This window comes from Scyliorhinus torazame, chromosome 3 (genome assembly GCF_047496885.1).
Source record: "Scyliorhinus torazame isolate Kashiwa2021f chromosome 3, sScyTor2.1, whole genome shotgun sequence".
Lineage (NCBI taxonomy): Eukaryota > Metazoa > Chordata > Chondrichthyes > Carcharhiniformes > Scyliorhinidae > Scyliorhinus > Scyliorhinus torazame.
The window spans coordinates 275,817,829-275,832,729 of record NC_092709.1 but is presented as its reverse complement, the minus strand read 5'-3'; the positions used below and the strand labels follow the sequence as shown (position 1 = coordinate 275,832,729).

Genomic DNA, 14,901 nt, shown 5'->3' with positions numbered 1-14,901 from the left:
GGCACCAACCAGATAGGCCTCTCTGATTAGAGGTGAAGCACTTCTGGATTTCATGTTAGGGCCTTGGGAGCAGCCTTTCCTTTCGGCAGCCCTCTTTCTGGGGATGAAACCTTTTCCTGCTGGTGGTCCCTTCTTTGGACATTGGAGTCTGGATCAGATACCTCCATCTCTCCCCACACCGCCACAGGAAGGCTGCCTCCATTCACTAAATATCTTCAGATGCGGTAGGGAGGGCCGCCACTTTGTCATTGACAAAATGCCAGTGAGTTCTCTAAATGGTTCCTATTTGGGGCCTTGTATATGAATTTGGAGACCTACCTTGTGGGCAGCTAATCTGCATGCCAACAACATCTGGGAAATCACCCTGGCAGCAGGAATGTGTTGGGGAGCTATGCTGATGTGGCTCCTCGCTATTTTCCTGCATTTCTCTCCCCTCACTCCACACACACAAATTTCCTCATCTCATAGCCTGCCAACCCAGGGCTAGGAAAATTGAACTCTAGGAGTGAAATCTATAATGACAAAGAGCAGGTTAGATTGTAAATTTTATAAACACATGAAATTATGTTGATTTTCAAGAACGAAAGGTTTCATTTTTGAAGCAAACAAATTGAGGGTCCTTTCAAATCAGTGAGACAAGTCTACATTTTATATGGTGCAATTATCCACTGCCACAGGAATGTACTCTCCTTCTCAACTTACACTTACTTTAAATTATGGTCCCAAATCTTTACTGTCCAATCAGAACTACAGGAAATGAAGATATCTGGATGGAAGGTATTCCAGTGCAAGGCATCCACTGCCATGTGATGGGCTTCATAAGTATCCAAAAACTCACTTGAGTAGGCCTTGGAGCACTAATGAATACAACAATAATGAATTAATTACCACGTTTGGACAATATAGACCAAGTTACCAGATAAGAATACAACCTAAGCAGTTACTAACATTGGACTATTTTGGTGCCTTGCAATATGATTCAGAAAACAAACAACTGAACATTTTTATGTTCACTATGAGTTTCTATAGATATGTGAAGAGAAATAGATTGGTAAAGAGAAATGTAGGCACCCTACAGACAGAAACAGGGGAATGCATAATGAGGGACAAGAAATGGCTGAGCAATTGAATACATACTTTGGTTCTGTCTTCACAAAAGAGGTCACAAATCAGATACCAGAAATGTTGGATAATGAAAGGTTTAGTGAGAGGGAGGAACGAAGGGAGGTCAACATTAGTAGAGAAATGGTGCTGGGAAAATTGATGGGATTGAAGGCAGATAAATCCACAGGGCCTGTGAATCTGCATTCCAGAGTGCTTAAGGAGGTGGCACTGGAAATAGTGGACGCACTGGTGGTCATCTTCCAGGATTCTACAAACTCTGGAACTGTCCCTGCAGATTGGAGGGTAGCTCATGTCACTCCGATATTCAAAAAGGGAGGTAGAGAGAAAGCAGGGAATTATAAACCAGTAAGCCTAACATGGGTAGTGGGGAAAATGCTTGAATCCATTATCAAGGACTTTATAGCGTAACATTTAGAAAGCAGTGGCAGGATCAGTCAGAGTCAGCATGGATTTATGAAGGGGAAATGATGCTTGACAAATCTGTTGGAATTCTTTGAACATGTAACCAGTACAGTTGACAAGGGGAGCCAGTCCATGTGGTATATTTGACTTTCAGAAGGCGTTTGACAAAGTCCCGCATAACAGATTATTGTGCAAAATTAAAGCGCATGGGTTTGTGGGAAGTGTATTGAGGTGGATAGAAAACTGGTTGGCAAAGAAGAAACAAAGAGTAGGAATTAATGGGTCCTTTTCAAATTGGCCCACAGGGATCGGTGCTGGGAACCCAGCTATTCACAATATATATAAATGATTTGGATGAGGGAACAAAATGTAACATCTCCAAGTTTGCAGATGATACCAATTTGGGTGGGAGGGTGAACTGTGACAAGGATGCAGGGATCCTTCAGCATGGTCTAGACATGTTAGGCGTCTGGACAAACCAATGGCAGATGCAGTATAATTTGGATTAGTGTGCGGTTATTCACAATAGAAGCAAAGGAAGGCAGATTACTACCTGAATGGTTGTAAATTGGGAGAGGGAAGTGGGCAGCGGGACCTGGGTCTCCTTGTGCACCAGTCGCACAAGGTAAGCATGCAGGTGCAGCAGGCGGTAAAGAAGGCTAATGGCATGTTGGCCTTCATTGCGAGAGGTTTCGAGTACAGAAGCAGGGATGTGTTGCTGCAATTATACAGGCCTTGGTGAGGCCACACTTGAATATTGTGTGCAGGTTTGGTCTCCTTTTCTGAGGAAGAATGGTCTTGTTCTCGAGGAAGTGCAACAAAGGTATACCAGATTGATTCCAGGGATGGAGGGACTGTTATATGAACAAAGAACAAAGAAAAGTACAGCACAGGAACAGGCCCTTTGGCCCTCCAAGCCTGTGCTGACCATGCTGCCCGTCTAAACTAATATCTTCTGCACTTCCGGGGTCCGTATCCCTCTATTCCCATCCTATTCATGTATTTGTCAAGATGCCCCTTAAATGTCACTATCGTCCCTGCTTCCACCACCTCCTCCGGCAACGAGTTCCAGGCACCCACTACCCTCTGTGTAAAAAATGTGCCTCGTACATCTCCTCTAAACCTTGAACCTCGCACCTTAAGCCTATGCCCCCTAGTAATTGACCCCTCTACCCTGGGAAAAAGCCTCTGACTATCCACTCTGTCTATGTCCCTCATAATTTTGTAGACCTCAATCAGGTCGCACCTCAACCTCCGTCGTTCCAGGGAGAACAAACCGAGTTTATTCAACCTCTCCTCATAGCTAATGCCCTCCATACCAGGCAACATCCTGGTAAATCTCTTCTGCACCCCCTTTAAAGCCTCCACATCCTTCTGGTAGTGTGGCGACCAGAATTGAACACTATACTCCAAGTGTGGCCTAACTAAGGTTCTATACAGCTGCAACTTGACTTGCCAATTTTTGTACTCAATGCCCCGGCCAATGAAGGCAAGTATGCCGTATGCCTTCTTGACTACCTTCTGCACCTGTGTTGCCCCTTTCAGTTTCCTGTGGACCTGTACACCTAGATCTCTCTGACTGTCAATACTCTTGAGGGTTCTACCATTCACTGTATATTCCCTACCTGCATTAGACCTTTCAAAATGCATTACCTCACATTTGTGCGGATTAAACTCCATCTGCCATCTCTCCGCCCAAGTCTCCAAACGATCTAAATCCTGCTGTATCCTCCGACAGTCCTCATCGCTATCTGCAATTCCACCAACCTTTGTGTCGTCTGCAAACTTACTAGTCAGACCAGTTATATTTTCCTCCAAATCGTTTATATATACTACGAACAGCAAATGTCCCAGCACTGATCCCTGTGGAACACCACTAGTCACAGCCCTCCAATCAGAAAAGCACCCTTCCATTGCTACTTTCTGCCTTCTATAACCTAGCCAGTTCTGTATCCACCTTGCCAGCTCATCCCTGATCCCGTATGACTTCATCTTTTGTACCAGTCTGCCATGAGGGATCTTGTCAAAGGCCTTACTGAAGTCCATATAGACAACATCCACTGCCCTAACTGCATCAACCATCTTTGTTACCTCGAAAAACTCTATCAAGTTAGTGAGACACGACCTCCCCTTCACAAAACCCTGCTGCCTCTCGCTAATACATCCATCTGCTTCCAAATGGGAGTAGATCCTGACTCGAAGAATTATCTCCAGTAATTTCCCTACCACTGACGTAAGGCTCACCGGCCTGTAGTTCCCTGGATTATCCTTGCTACCCTTCTTAAACAGAGGAACAACATTGACTATTCTCCAGTCCTCCGGGACATCACCTGAAGACAGTGAGGATCCAAAGATTTCTGTCAAGGCCTCAGCAATTTCCTCTCTAGCCTCCTTCAGTATTCTGGGGTAGATTCCATCAGGCCCTGGGGACTTATCTACCTTAATATTTTTCAAGACGCCCAACACCTCGTCTTTTGGGTTCTCAATGTGACCCAGACAATCTACACACCCTTCTCCAGACTCAACATCCACCAATTTCTTCTCTTTGGTGAATACTGATGCAAAGTATTCATTTAGTACCTCGCCCATTTCCTTTGGGTCCACACATATGAGGAGAGATTGACTAGGTTAGGATTGTTCTCCCTGGAGTTCAGAAGAATGAGGGGGGTTCTCATAGGGACTTATAAAATTCCAACAGGACTAGACAGGGTAGATGCAGGGAAGATGTTACCAATGATGGGTGTGTCCAGGACCAGGGGTCATAGTCTGAGGATTCAGGGTACACCATTTCGGACAGAGATGAGGAGACATTTCTTCACCTAAAGAGTGGTGAGCCTGTGGAATTCATTACCACAGGAAGTAGTTCATGCTAAAACATTGAATATATTCAAGAGGCAGCTAGATATAGCACTTGGGGAGAATGGAATCAAAGGCTATGGGGAGAAAGCAGGATTAGGCTGTTGAGTTGGATGATCAACCATGATCATGATAAATGGCAGAGCAGACTCGAAGGGCCAAAAGGCCTCCTCCTGCTCTTATCTTCTATGTATCTATATATATATGTTTAGTTTGCTTTAGTCTGTTATCATTGGTGTGTGAATGTCATAGGAGTATAAAAATCATAGAATGTTTACCGCACAGAAGGAGGCAATTCAGCCCATTGTGTGGTGCTGAGCATTGAGAAAGGAATAATTGGCAATCTAGTTGTGCGGGCCCTTTGGGGATGTACAACCATAATGTGATAGAATTTCTCATCAAGATGGAGAGTGATGTAGTGAATCTGAGACTAGGGTTCTGAATCTAAATAAAGGAAACTAGGCTGGCTATGATGGATTGGGGAACGTTACTTAAAGAGATGACGGACGATAGGCAATTGCAAATGTTCAAAGAGCACATGGGTGAACTGCAACAATTGTTTATTTCTGTCTGGCAAAAGTCCGTACCGGCCTCCCCAAACAGGCCCCGGAATGTGGCGACTAGGGGCTTTTCACAGGTAACTTCATTGAAGCCTATTTGCGACAATAAGTGCTTATTATTATTGTTATTATTATTAAAATAAAATGGGAAGGAAGAGGCATACAAATTGGCCAGAAAAAAAACAGCAGGCCTGAGCAGTTTAAAATTCAGCAAAGGAGGCCAAAGAGATTCATTAAGGAGCGGAAAATAGAGTACGGGAGTAAGCTTGCAGGGAACCTAAAAACTGGCTGTAATAGTTTCTATTGGTATGTGAAGAGTAAAAGATTGGTGAAGCCAAATGTGGGTCCCTTAGTCAGAAACAGGGGAAAACAGTAGCACAGTGGTTAGCACTGTTGCTTCACAGCGCCAGGGACCCGTTAAGATTCATGGCTTGGGTCCCTGTCTGTGTGGAGTCTGCACGTCTACGTGGATTTCCTCCCACAAGTCCCGAAAGACGATCTTGTTAGGTGCTTGTTCGGTGAATTGGACATTCTGAATTCAGCTTTGACAAAGGGTCATCCGAACTCGAAACGTTAGCTCTTTTCTTTCCCAACCTGCCAGACCTGCTGAGATTTTCCAGCATTTTCTCTTTGGATTCTGAATTCGCTCTCAGTGTATCCGAACAGGTGCCAGAGTGTGACAACGAAGGGATTTTTCACAGTAACCTAATTGCAGTGTCATTGAAAATATGGAAAGATGTGTCATTTGAAACATGGAAGTCTGGCAATATCTGGTCTGAGAGAAACATGAGAGGATACAGGGAAAGATCCCACAAAGGGTTAACAGCAGCTGCCAGGGAAGGATTGTAAAATGCAGATAGCCTTGGTCAAGCAGGCTTAGCAAACAAGCCAAACAGGATTTTGAATGAAGCCAAAAATAATGGCTCACACCTTCATTGAAAGTAACTATCTTAGTGAGCAGCTAGAAAAAAGGATGAGGTTCAGTTGAATTTGGTGGTAATTCTAGGTGTGAAAATTTGCTAAACCAGGTAAATTAAAGAAAACTGGAGACTATCAGTCTAAGAGAAACATAATTCAAAGCCAAAATCAAAGTCAAAATTATGAGCTGAGGACACAATTGGAAAATAAAATTATAGAAATGACAGGAATTAAAATTCACACCTGTATTGAAACCAAAGCATTTTGAACATCACAAAGGAAACAATGTAATCAGGTCTATGAGAGTCATGTCAAAATGAATACTTAGTTGGATTAGAAGGTTTAGATCAAAGATACTTTTTACAATCAAAATAAGTTACTTTACAATAAAGTCATAAAAACTAGATAACTGTTAGAAAAATATATAAACCCAGAGACCAGGGCAGGAACTACCAGAACGAGAACCAGAAATCAGAGGGAGAGAGAGAGAAGCAGAGAAGGAACAAGCAGTTCAGAGTCAGATTACAGTCAGCTCGGCCATGGGAAAGGGACAGGGCAAAGCAGCCGAGCTAAAATAGCTAATACATCTAAGGAAGACTAGAATTTAAAGAGTAGGCAAATTCAGCTAAGAGTCAGCTCAGAGACAGCCAGCAGAGTCAGCTCTCACAGCTCGGTACATGGGAAAGATAGGACATAGCAGCCGAGCTCATCAGCCAATACATCTAAAGAAGACCAGATTTTAAAAAGAAAATTGATTGTCAAGGTGGGCCTGAACGTCCCTTCAACCATCCAGAAGGATCCAGAAGCAAGATCTTTTTCCTTTCTGTAAAGAAAGTATTTGCAGCTTTTAAAAGAAAAAATATAATAATAAAATAACTTAACTTAACCTGAACTAGTGGTTATTCCAAAGTCTACTTTACTTACTTAGTAATGCGGGACCCAGGATCGATGCTACTAAGTGGTAAGTAGATGAAATTTTCAGTGAAGGTATGGGTTATACCAGGGGATAACTTGAAAACATAGTTTGACCTGAATAGCACCCACTGAAGCCTGTATCGGAGTCGGGGAGTGAGAATCCCTGATCACCATTTAGAATGTCGGCCCTTTTTGGTATAGGGGGACTTCTAAGAATAGTGGTGAGTTTTCAAAAACAAGTGTTAATGTCTCGCAGTGTATAAGGGGTGACTCGTGTTGTATAAGGGGCCTGAATGGGGAACATGTGGCCGAGGCCACACAAAGCTCAATTTTGTACAGTGGGGAGATCCGCTCGCCGGAAACCCCCAGTGTAGCGGGAGATCAGGACACCAGTTTTAAATAACGTCCCGATCTCTGAGGCTCCCAAGGCGATCTCCGACCACCCCTCCAGTCTGAACGCACTATGGCAAGATTCCCTCCCCCCCACCCCCCCCCCCCCCGCACCCCCCTCCCAACACCCATTTAGGGCATCCCCAGCCCGATCGCACACGCACAAAAAATGCCAGCTTGGCAGTGCCAACTAGGCACCCAGGTGGCACTGCCAGGGTGCCCAGGTAGCACCCACCAGCAGTGCTCAGGCACCAGGCACCACTCTGCCCAAAGGGCATGCAGCTGAGGGCCTCCGATCCACTGGGAAACCCCCATGAGTGCCATTCCATCTGGTCCCTGTTTGTGAGGACCAGTGCCAAGGTCACTGTGGCAAAGGTGATGAATCCCAAAGCCTCAGGTACCTTGGGAATCTGCACATTAGAGTGAGGCTAGCTGTCTTGCTCTAATATGCAGATTTGCCAAAAAGTGATCCCACCTACGATGGGCAGGATTTACATTGCAACGTCTCCGGAGATCACGTTGGATTTTGCAAGGTGTTGCCCCGGGAGTGGGGTCTCCCAGCTTTTATCGACCATGCTGTGCCGCGGTGAGTTGACTTTCCGGCACAACGTGGCCATTGGATCACACTCTCAATCTTTCTCTAAGAATACCCAATTATTTTTTTCCAATTAAAGGGCAAGTTAGTGTGGCTAATTCACCTACTGCACATCTTTGGGTTGTGAGGGCGAGACCCACGCAGACACGGGGAGAATGTGCAAACTCCACTCGGACAGTGATCTGGGGCCGAGATTGAACCCGAGTCCTCGGCACCGTGAGGCAGCAGTGCTAACCATTGTGTCACCGTGCCGCCCACAATCTTTCTCGTTGGATTTCTAAATCTTTCTTCTCCTGACTCTCCCACCCCACTGTTGGTGCTCTGTCCTTGAAACCATTGTTGACTGCTGTAAAACTCCATCTTGTTCACTTTGGGGAAGGAAATCTGCCATCCTACCTGGTATGGTCTACATGTGACTTCAGTTCCACAGCAATATGGTTGACTCTTAACTTCCCCCTCAAGGGCAATTAGGGATGGGCAATAAATGCTGGCCCAGATAATGACGTCATGAATGAATTTTTAAAAATCCTAAACCTTACAATATAATGATCACCTGTCTCCAAACTGTTCTCTCACTGACAAGCCCAGCCTGTTCAACCTTTCCTCATTAGACAACTGGCCCAATCCAGAGAAGGTTTACTAAACTAATACATGAACTTCTTCCAATACATTCTAATAATAATATTTATTGGAGTCACAAGTAGACTTACATTAACACTGCAATGAAGTTACTGTGAAAGTCCCCTAGTCGCCACACTCCGGTGCCTGTTCGGGTACATAGAGGGAGAATTCAGAATGTCCAAATCACCGAATAGCACGTCTATCGGAATTTGTGGGAGGAACCAGAGCACCCGGAGGAAACCCACGCACTTACACGGAGAATGTGCAGACACCGCACAGACAGTAACCCAAGCGGGAATCAAACCTGGGTCCCTGGCACTGTGAAGCAACAGTGCTAACCACTGTGCTAACATGCCACCCATTTATATCATTACTTCAATTAAGAGACCAATAATATACACAGTATTGGAAATGTGGTCTCGCCAGTGTCCCGTATGATTGAAGCATGACCTCCCTACTTTTGTAATCAATTTTCCTCACAATAAATTATAGCATTCTGTTACCTTTCATAATTATTTGCTGTACCTGCATACTAGTCTTTTGCAATTCATGCATGAGGATACCTAGATTTCTTTTAATCTCAGAACTCTGCAAACTCTCACCATTTAGATAATATGCTTCTTTTTTATTTTTCCAACAAAAATTGACAATTTCCCACTTTCCCTCACTATACTCCATTTGCCACTCACTTCACCTATTTATATCCCTTTGTAGCCTTGTTGAATCCTCTACATATCAGCAACTAAAGCAATCAGACCTTCAGTCCCTTCATCCGAGTTATTTATATAAATTGTAAAAGGTTGACGTCTCAGCATTGATCGCTGTGTCACACTATTTATTACACCCTGCCAAACAGAAAAGACACACATATGCTTACCCTGTTTCCTATTAACTAGCCAATCTTTTATCCATATCAATAGGTTACCCCTTACATCACGGCCTTTTATTTCCTGCAAAAGCCTTTGATGTGGCACCTTGTGAAATGCCTTCAGAAATCTAAATACAGTACATCCACTGGTTCTCCTTTAACCACAGTGTATGTTACATGTTCAAAGAACTCAAAATAAATTTGTTAAACATGGTCACCCTTTCACAAATCCATGTTGACTCTGCCGATTACCCTGTATTATTCCAAGTGTCCTCGTATAATATAGCTTCTAACATTTTCACTATGACAGATTTTAAGCTAACTGGCCTGTGGTTTCACAGTACCATATATAACTGTAACAAATTATCCCTTGATATTCCATTCCCTTTGCATTAGGTGACAGCATTTGCTTTCCTAATCACTTGCTGTAGCTGCACACTAATTTTTGTGATTCGTGTACCAGGACACCCAAATCCCGCTGTACCTCAAGGGTCTGCTTCTTTATTCTTCCTGCCAAAGTGGACAAGTTCATATTTTCCCACATTATACTCCATCTGCCACATCTTTGCCCACTCACTTAACCTATTTTTTCCCTTTGCAGACTCCTTAGGTCTTCTTCACAACTTACTTTCAGACCCATCTTTCTGTCATCAGAAAATTTAGCAACCATATTTTTTAGTTGCAAAATCCAGTTCATTAACATATGCTGTAAATAGTTGAGGCCCCAGAACTGAGCCCTGTGGCATTCCACTTTGTACAACTTGCCAACCCGAAAATGACCCATTTATGCCTATTGTTTGCTTTTATCTAACCATGTATTTATGCTAATATGTTAACCCACACACCATGAGTTCGTACTTTGCACAGTAACCTTTGATGTTACGCTTTGTCAAATGCATTCTGGAAATCTATGCATGACTACAGCCACGGTTCCCCTTTACCAAAGTTGCGTGTTGCTTCCTCAAGGAACCAATTAATCAAACGTGATTTTCCTTTCACGAAACCATATTGACCCAGCCTGATTGCATTCAGATTTTCCAAGTGTCCCACTATAGCCTCCTTCATAATAGATTCCAACATTTTCCCTATGACAGATGTTAAGCTAACTGGCCTATAGTTTCCTATTTTCTGTCTCCCTTCTATCGTGAATAGTGGAGTTGCATTTGCTATTTTCCAATCTGATGGAACCATTCCAGAAATAGGGAATTTTGGAAAATTAAAAACATTGGCCGGGATTTTCCATATGTTTCGCCGAGGGAGCCTGCAATTGGCCACCAGCGGGGTCTTCTGGTCCCGCTGTTGACAACAGGTTTTTGGGTTGAATGCTTTCCTCGCCATCGTGAAACCCACGAAAAATCCCACTGGCATGAACGGTCTTAAATGGGCAACCCCTTACCCTGAGATTATGCTCTCTGGTTCTAGACTCTCATACAAGGGAAAAGAACCTTTCAGCATCTGCCCCCTCAAGCCCCCTGAGAATCCTTTTTGTCTCGATAAGGTCATCCCTCATTCTTCGAAACTCCAATGAATACAGGTCCAACCTACTCAACCTCTCCTCGTAAGAAAATCCCTCTATGCCCGGGATTAACCGAGTGAACCTTCTCTGGACTTCCTCCAATGCCAGTATATCTTCCCTTAGATAAGGGGACCAAAACTGTTCACAATATTACAGGTATGGTCTAAGTAGCGCCTCATTTTAGTAAGACTTCCCTAATTTTATATTCAATTTGCCTTATTAAAAAAAAATTAGTGTACCCAATTAAGTTTTTCCAATTAAGCGGCAATTTAGCGTGACCAATACACGTACCCTGCACATCTTTGGGTTGTGGGGGCGAAACCTATGCAAACACGGGGAGAATGTGCAAACACCACACGGACAGTGACCCAGAGCCGGGATCAAACCTGGGACCTCGGCACCGTGAGGCAGCAATGCTATCCACTGCGCCACCGTGGTGTCCCCATTTGCCTTCCTTATGACCTGCTGAATTTGCATGCTAGCTTTTATGATTTATAAATGGGGACCCCCAAATCTCTTTGTGCTGCAGCTTTCTGCAGTCTTTCTCTATTTGAATAATATTCAGCTCCATTATTTTTCCTACCAAAGTGCATAACTTCACATTTTCCTACATTATGTTCCATCTGCTAAGTTTTTGCCTACTCACTTTACCTCGCCATATCTCTCTGTAGTCTCTTGTATCATCCTCAACTCTTGCCTTCCCACATTTTTTGTTATCTGCAAACTTGGCAATAGTACATTCACTTCTTTCTTTTTATATTGTAAATAATGGTGGCCCCAGCACTGATCCCTGTGGCACTCCATTAGTTCCTGATTGCCAAGCTGAAAATGTCACTCTTAACCAACTCTCTGTCTTCCATCAGTTAGCCAGTCCTCTATCCAGCAAATATACTACCCCAAAACCATGGGCTCTTATCTTATTGAGTAATTTTTTGTGTGGTACCTTATCAAAAACATTTTGTAAATATTACATCTACAGGTTCCTCTTTATTAACTCTTTCCTTTTTAAATATCTGTAGAAACGCTTAACATCTGTTTTTATATTCCTTGCTAGCTTTGTTTCATCCTCTAAATTTCACCTCCTTATTTTGTTTTTGCCATTATTTGCTATTCTTTATATTCTGTCCAATCTTTGACCTGCCACTAACCTTCACAGAATTGTATGATTTTTCTTTCAATTTGATACCATCTTTAACTTCCTTCGTTAGCTACATCCTTCTCTTGATCTTTCTTTCTCATTGGAATGCATCTTTCTTGAGTGTTACTTAGAACACTCCTTAAATGGGCAGCACGGTGGTGCAGTGATTAGCATTGCTGCTTCACGGCGCCGAGGTCCCAGGTTCGATCCCGGCCCTGGGTCACTGTCCGTGTGGAGATTGCTCATTCTCCCCGTGTTTGTGTGGGTTTCATCCCCACAACCGAAAGATGCGCAGGTTAGGTGGATTGGTCACTTAATTGCCCCTTAATTGGGAAAAATGAATTGGGTACTCAGAATATATTTTAAAAAAGAACACTCCTTAAATGTCCACCACCGAATCCCTACTGACATATTCCTTAACCAAATTTCCCAGATAATTTTAGCCAGCATTGTCTTTATACCCTTATACCTTTATTTAAATTCAAAGCACTAGTCTTAGACACACTCTTTTCTCCTTCGAACTTGATGTAAGATTGAATCACTGCTACCTATGTGCACCTTTACTATGTGTTTACATTAATCCTCTCTCTTGAACATTACTAGTTCTAAAATAATCTGCTCTCTTTGGTAGCTTTGGCATGTGCTGCTCTAAGGAAGTGTCCTGAAAGCACTATAAACACCCTCAAGGTTACTTTCACCAATCTGATTTGCCCAATCTATATGCATATTAAAATCACCCATGAGTATCGCTGTACCTTCCTCATAAACCCGTAATGTCTTCCTGTATACTCAGTCCTACAGTATGCTTACTGTTAGTGAGGTACGATCAGTTTGACTTAAAGACGAAAGTTGAATCCAAACTGAGGCTTGTTTGGTATCAGATGTGTGGCCTCCCACAGCAGCTGGCGAAATGGCTGCGAGCTGGAGGACACGCATATTTATAGAACATAGAACATAGAACGATACAACGCAGTACAGGCCCTTCGGCCCACGAGGTTGCACCGAAACAAAAGCCATCTAACCTACACTATACCATTATCATCCATATGTTTATCCAATAAACTTTTAAATGCCCTCAATGATGGCGAGTTCACTACTGTAGCAGGTAGGGCATTCCACGGCCTCACTACTCTTTGCGTAAAGAACCTACCCCTGACCTCTGTCCTATATCTATTACCCCTCAGTATAAGGCTATGTCCCCTCGTGCTAGCCATTTCCATCCGCGGGAGAAGGCTCTCACTGTCCACCCTATCTAACCCTCTGATCATTTTGTATGCCTCTATTAAGTCTCCTCTTAACCTTCTTCTCTCTAACGAAAACAACCTCAAGTCCATCAGCCTTTCCTCATAAGATTTTCCCTCCATACCAGGCAACATCCTGGTAAATCTCCTCTGCACCCGTTCCAAAGCCTCCACGTCCTTCCTATAATGCGGTGACCAGAACTGTACGCAATACTCCAAATGCGGCCGTACCAGACAGAGTTCTGTACAGCTGCAACATGACCTCCTGACTCCGGAACTCAATCCCTTTACCAATAAAGGCCAACACTCCATAGGCCTTCTTCACCACCCTATCAACCTGGGTGGCAACTTTCAGGGATCTATGTACATGGACACCTAGATCCCTCTGCTCATCCACACTTTCAAGAACTTTTCCATTAGCCAAATATTCCACATTCCTGTTTTTCCTTCCAAAGTGAATCACCTCACACTTCTCTACATTAAACTCCATTTGCCACCTCTCAGCCCAGCACTGCAGCTTATCTATATCCCTCTGTAACCTGCTACTTCCTTCCACACTATCGACAACACCACCGACTTTAGTATCGTCTGCAAATTTACTCACCCACCCTTCTGCGCCTTCCTCTAGGTCATTGATAAAAATGACAAACAGCAACGGCCCCAGAACAGGTCCTTGTGGTACTCCACTTGTGACAGAACTCCATTCTGAACATTTCCCATCAACCACCACCCTCTGTCTTCTTTCAGCTAGCCAATTTCTGATCCACATCTCTAAATCACCCTCAATCCCCAGCCTCCATATTTTCTGCAATAGCCTACCGTGGGGAACCTTATCAAACGCTTTGCTGAAATCCATATACACCACATCAACTGCTCTACCCTTGTCTACCTGTTCAGTCACCTTCTCAAAGAACTCGATAAGGTTTGTGAGGCATGACCTACCCTTCACAAAGCCATGCTGACTATCCCTGATCATATTATTCCTATCTAGATGATTATAAATCTTGTCTCTTATAATCCCCTCCAAGACTTTACCCACTACAGACGTGAGGCTCACCGGTCTATAGTTGCCGGGGTGTCTCTGCTCCCCTTTTTGAACAAAGGGACCACATTTGCTATCCTCCAGTCCTCTGGCACTATTCCTGTATCCAATGATGACATAAAAATCAAAGCCAATGGTCCAGCAATCTCTTCCCTGGCCTCCCAGAGAATCCTAGGATAAATCCCATCAGGTCCCGGGGACTTATCTATTTTCAGCCTGTCCAGAATTGCCAACACCTCTTCCCTACGTACCTCAATGTCATCTAATCTATTTACCTGGAGCTCAGCATTCTCCTCCATAACATTATCTTTTTCCTGAGTGAATACTGACGAAAAATATTCATTTAGTATCTCGCCTATCTCTTCAGACTCTACATACAACTTCCCATCCCTGTCCTTGACTGGTCCTACTCTGTCCCTAGTCATTCGCTTATTCCTGACATACCTAGAGAAAGCTTTTGGCTTTTCCTCGATCCTTCCTGCCAAATACTTCTCATGTCCCCTCCTTGCTCATCTTAGCTCTCTCTTTAGATCCTTCCTCGCTACCTTGTAACTATCCATCGCCCCAACTGAAACTTCACACCTCATCTTCACATAGGCCTCCTTCTTCCTCTTAACAAGAGATTCCACTTCTTTGGTAAACCACGGTTCCCTCGCTCGGCACCTTCCTCCCTGCCTGACCGGTACATACTTATCAAGAACACGCAGTAGCTGA

General features: G+C 43.7%; 1 protein-coding gene across 2 annotated transcripts in view; it reads right to left on the bottom strand.

Annotated features, from left to right (window-relative positions):
• Positions 1-14,901, bottom strand: part of dnai1.2 (dynein, axonemal, intermediate chain 1, paralog 2) — a 441,248-nt gene that overhangs the window by 111,694 nt on the left and 314,653 nt on the right. For both annotated transcript variants that reach the window (XM_072497265.1, XM_072497264.1), the window contains exon 17: positions 709-857. In XM_072497265.1, coding sequence (XP_072353366.1) covers positions 709-857 — 149 coding nt within the window. The remainder of the gene's footprint in view (positions 1-708; positions 858-14,901) is intronic.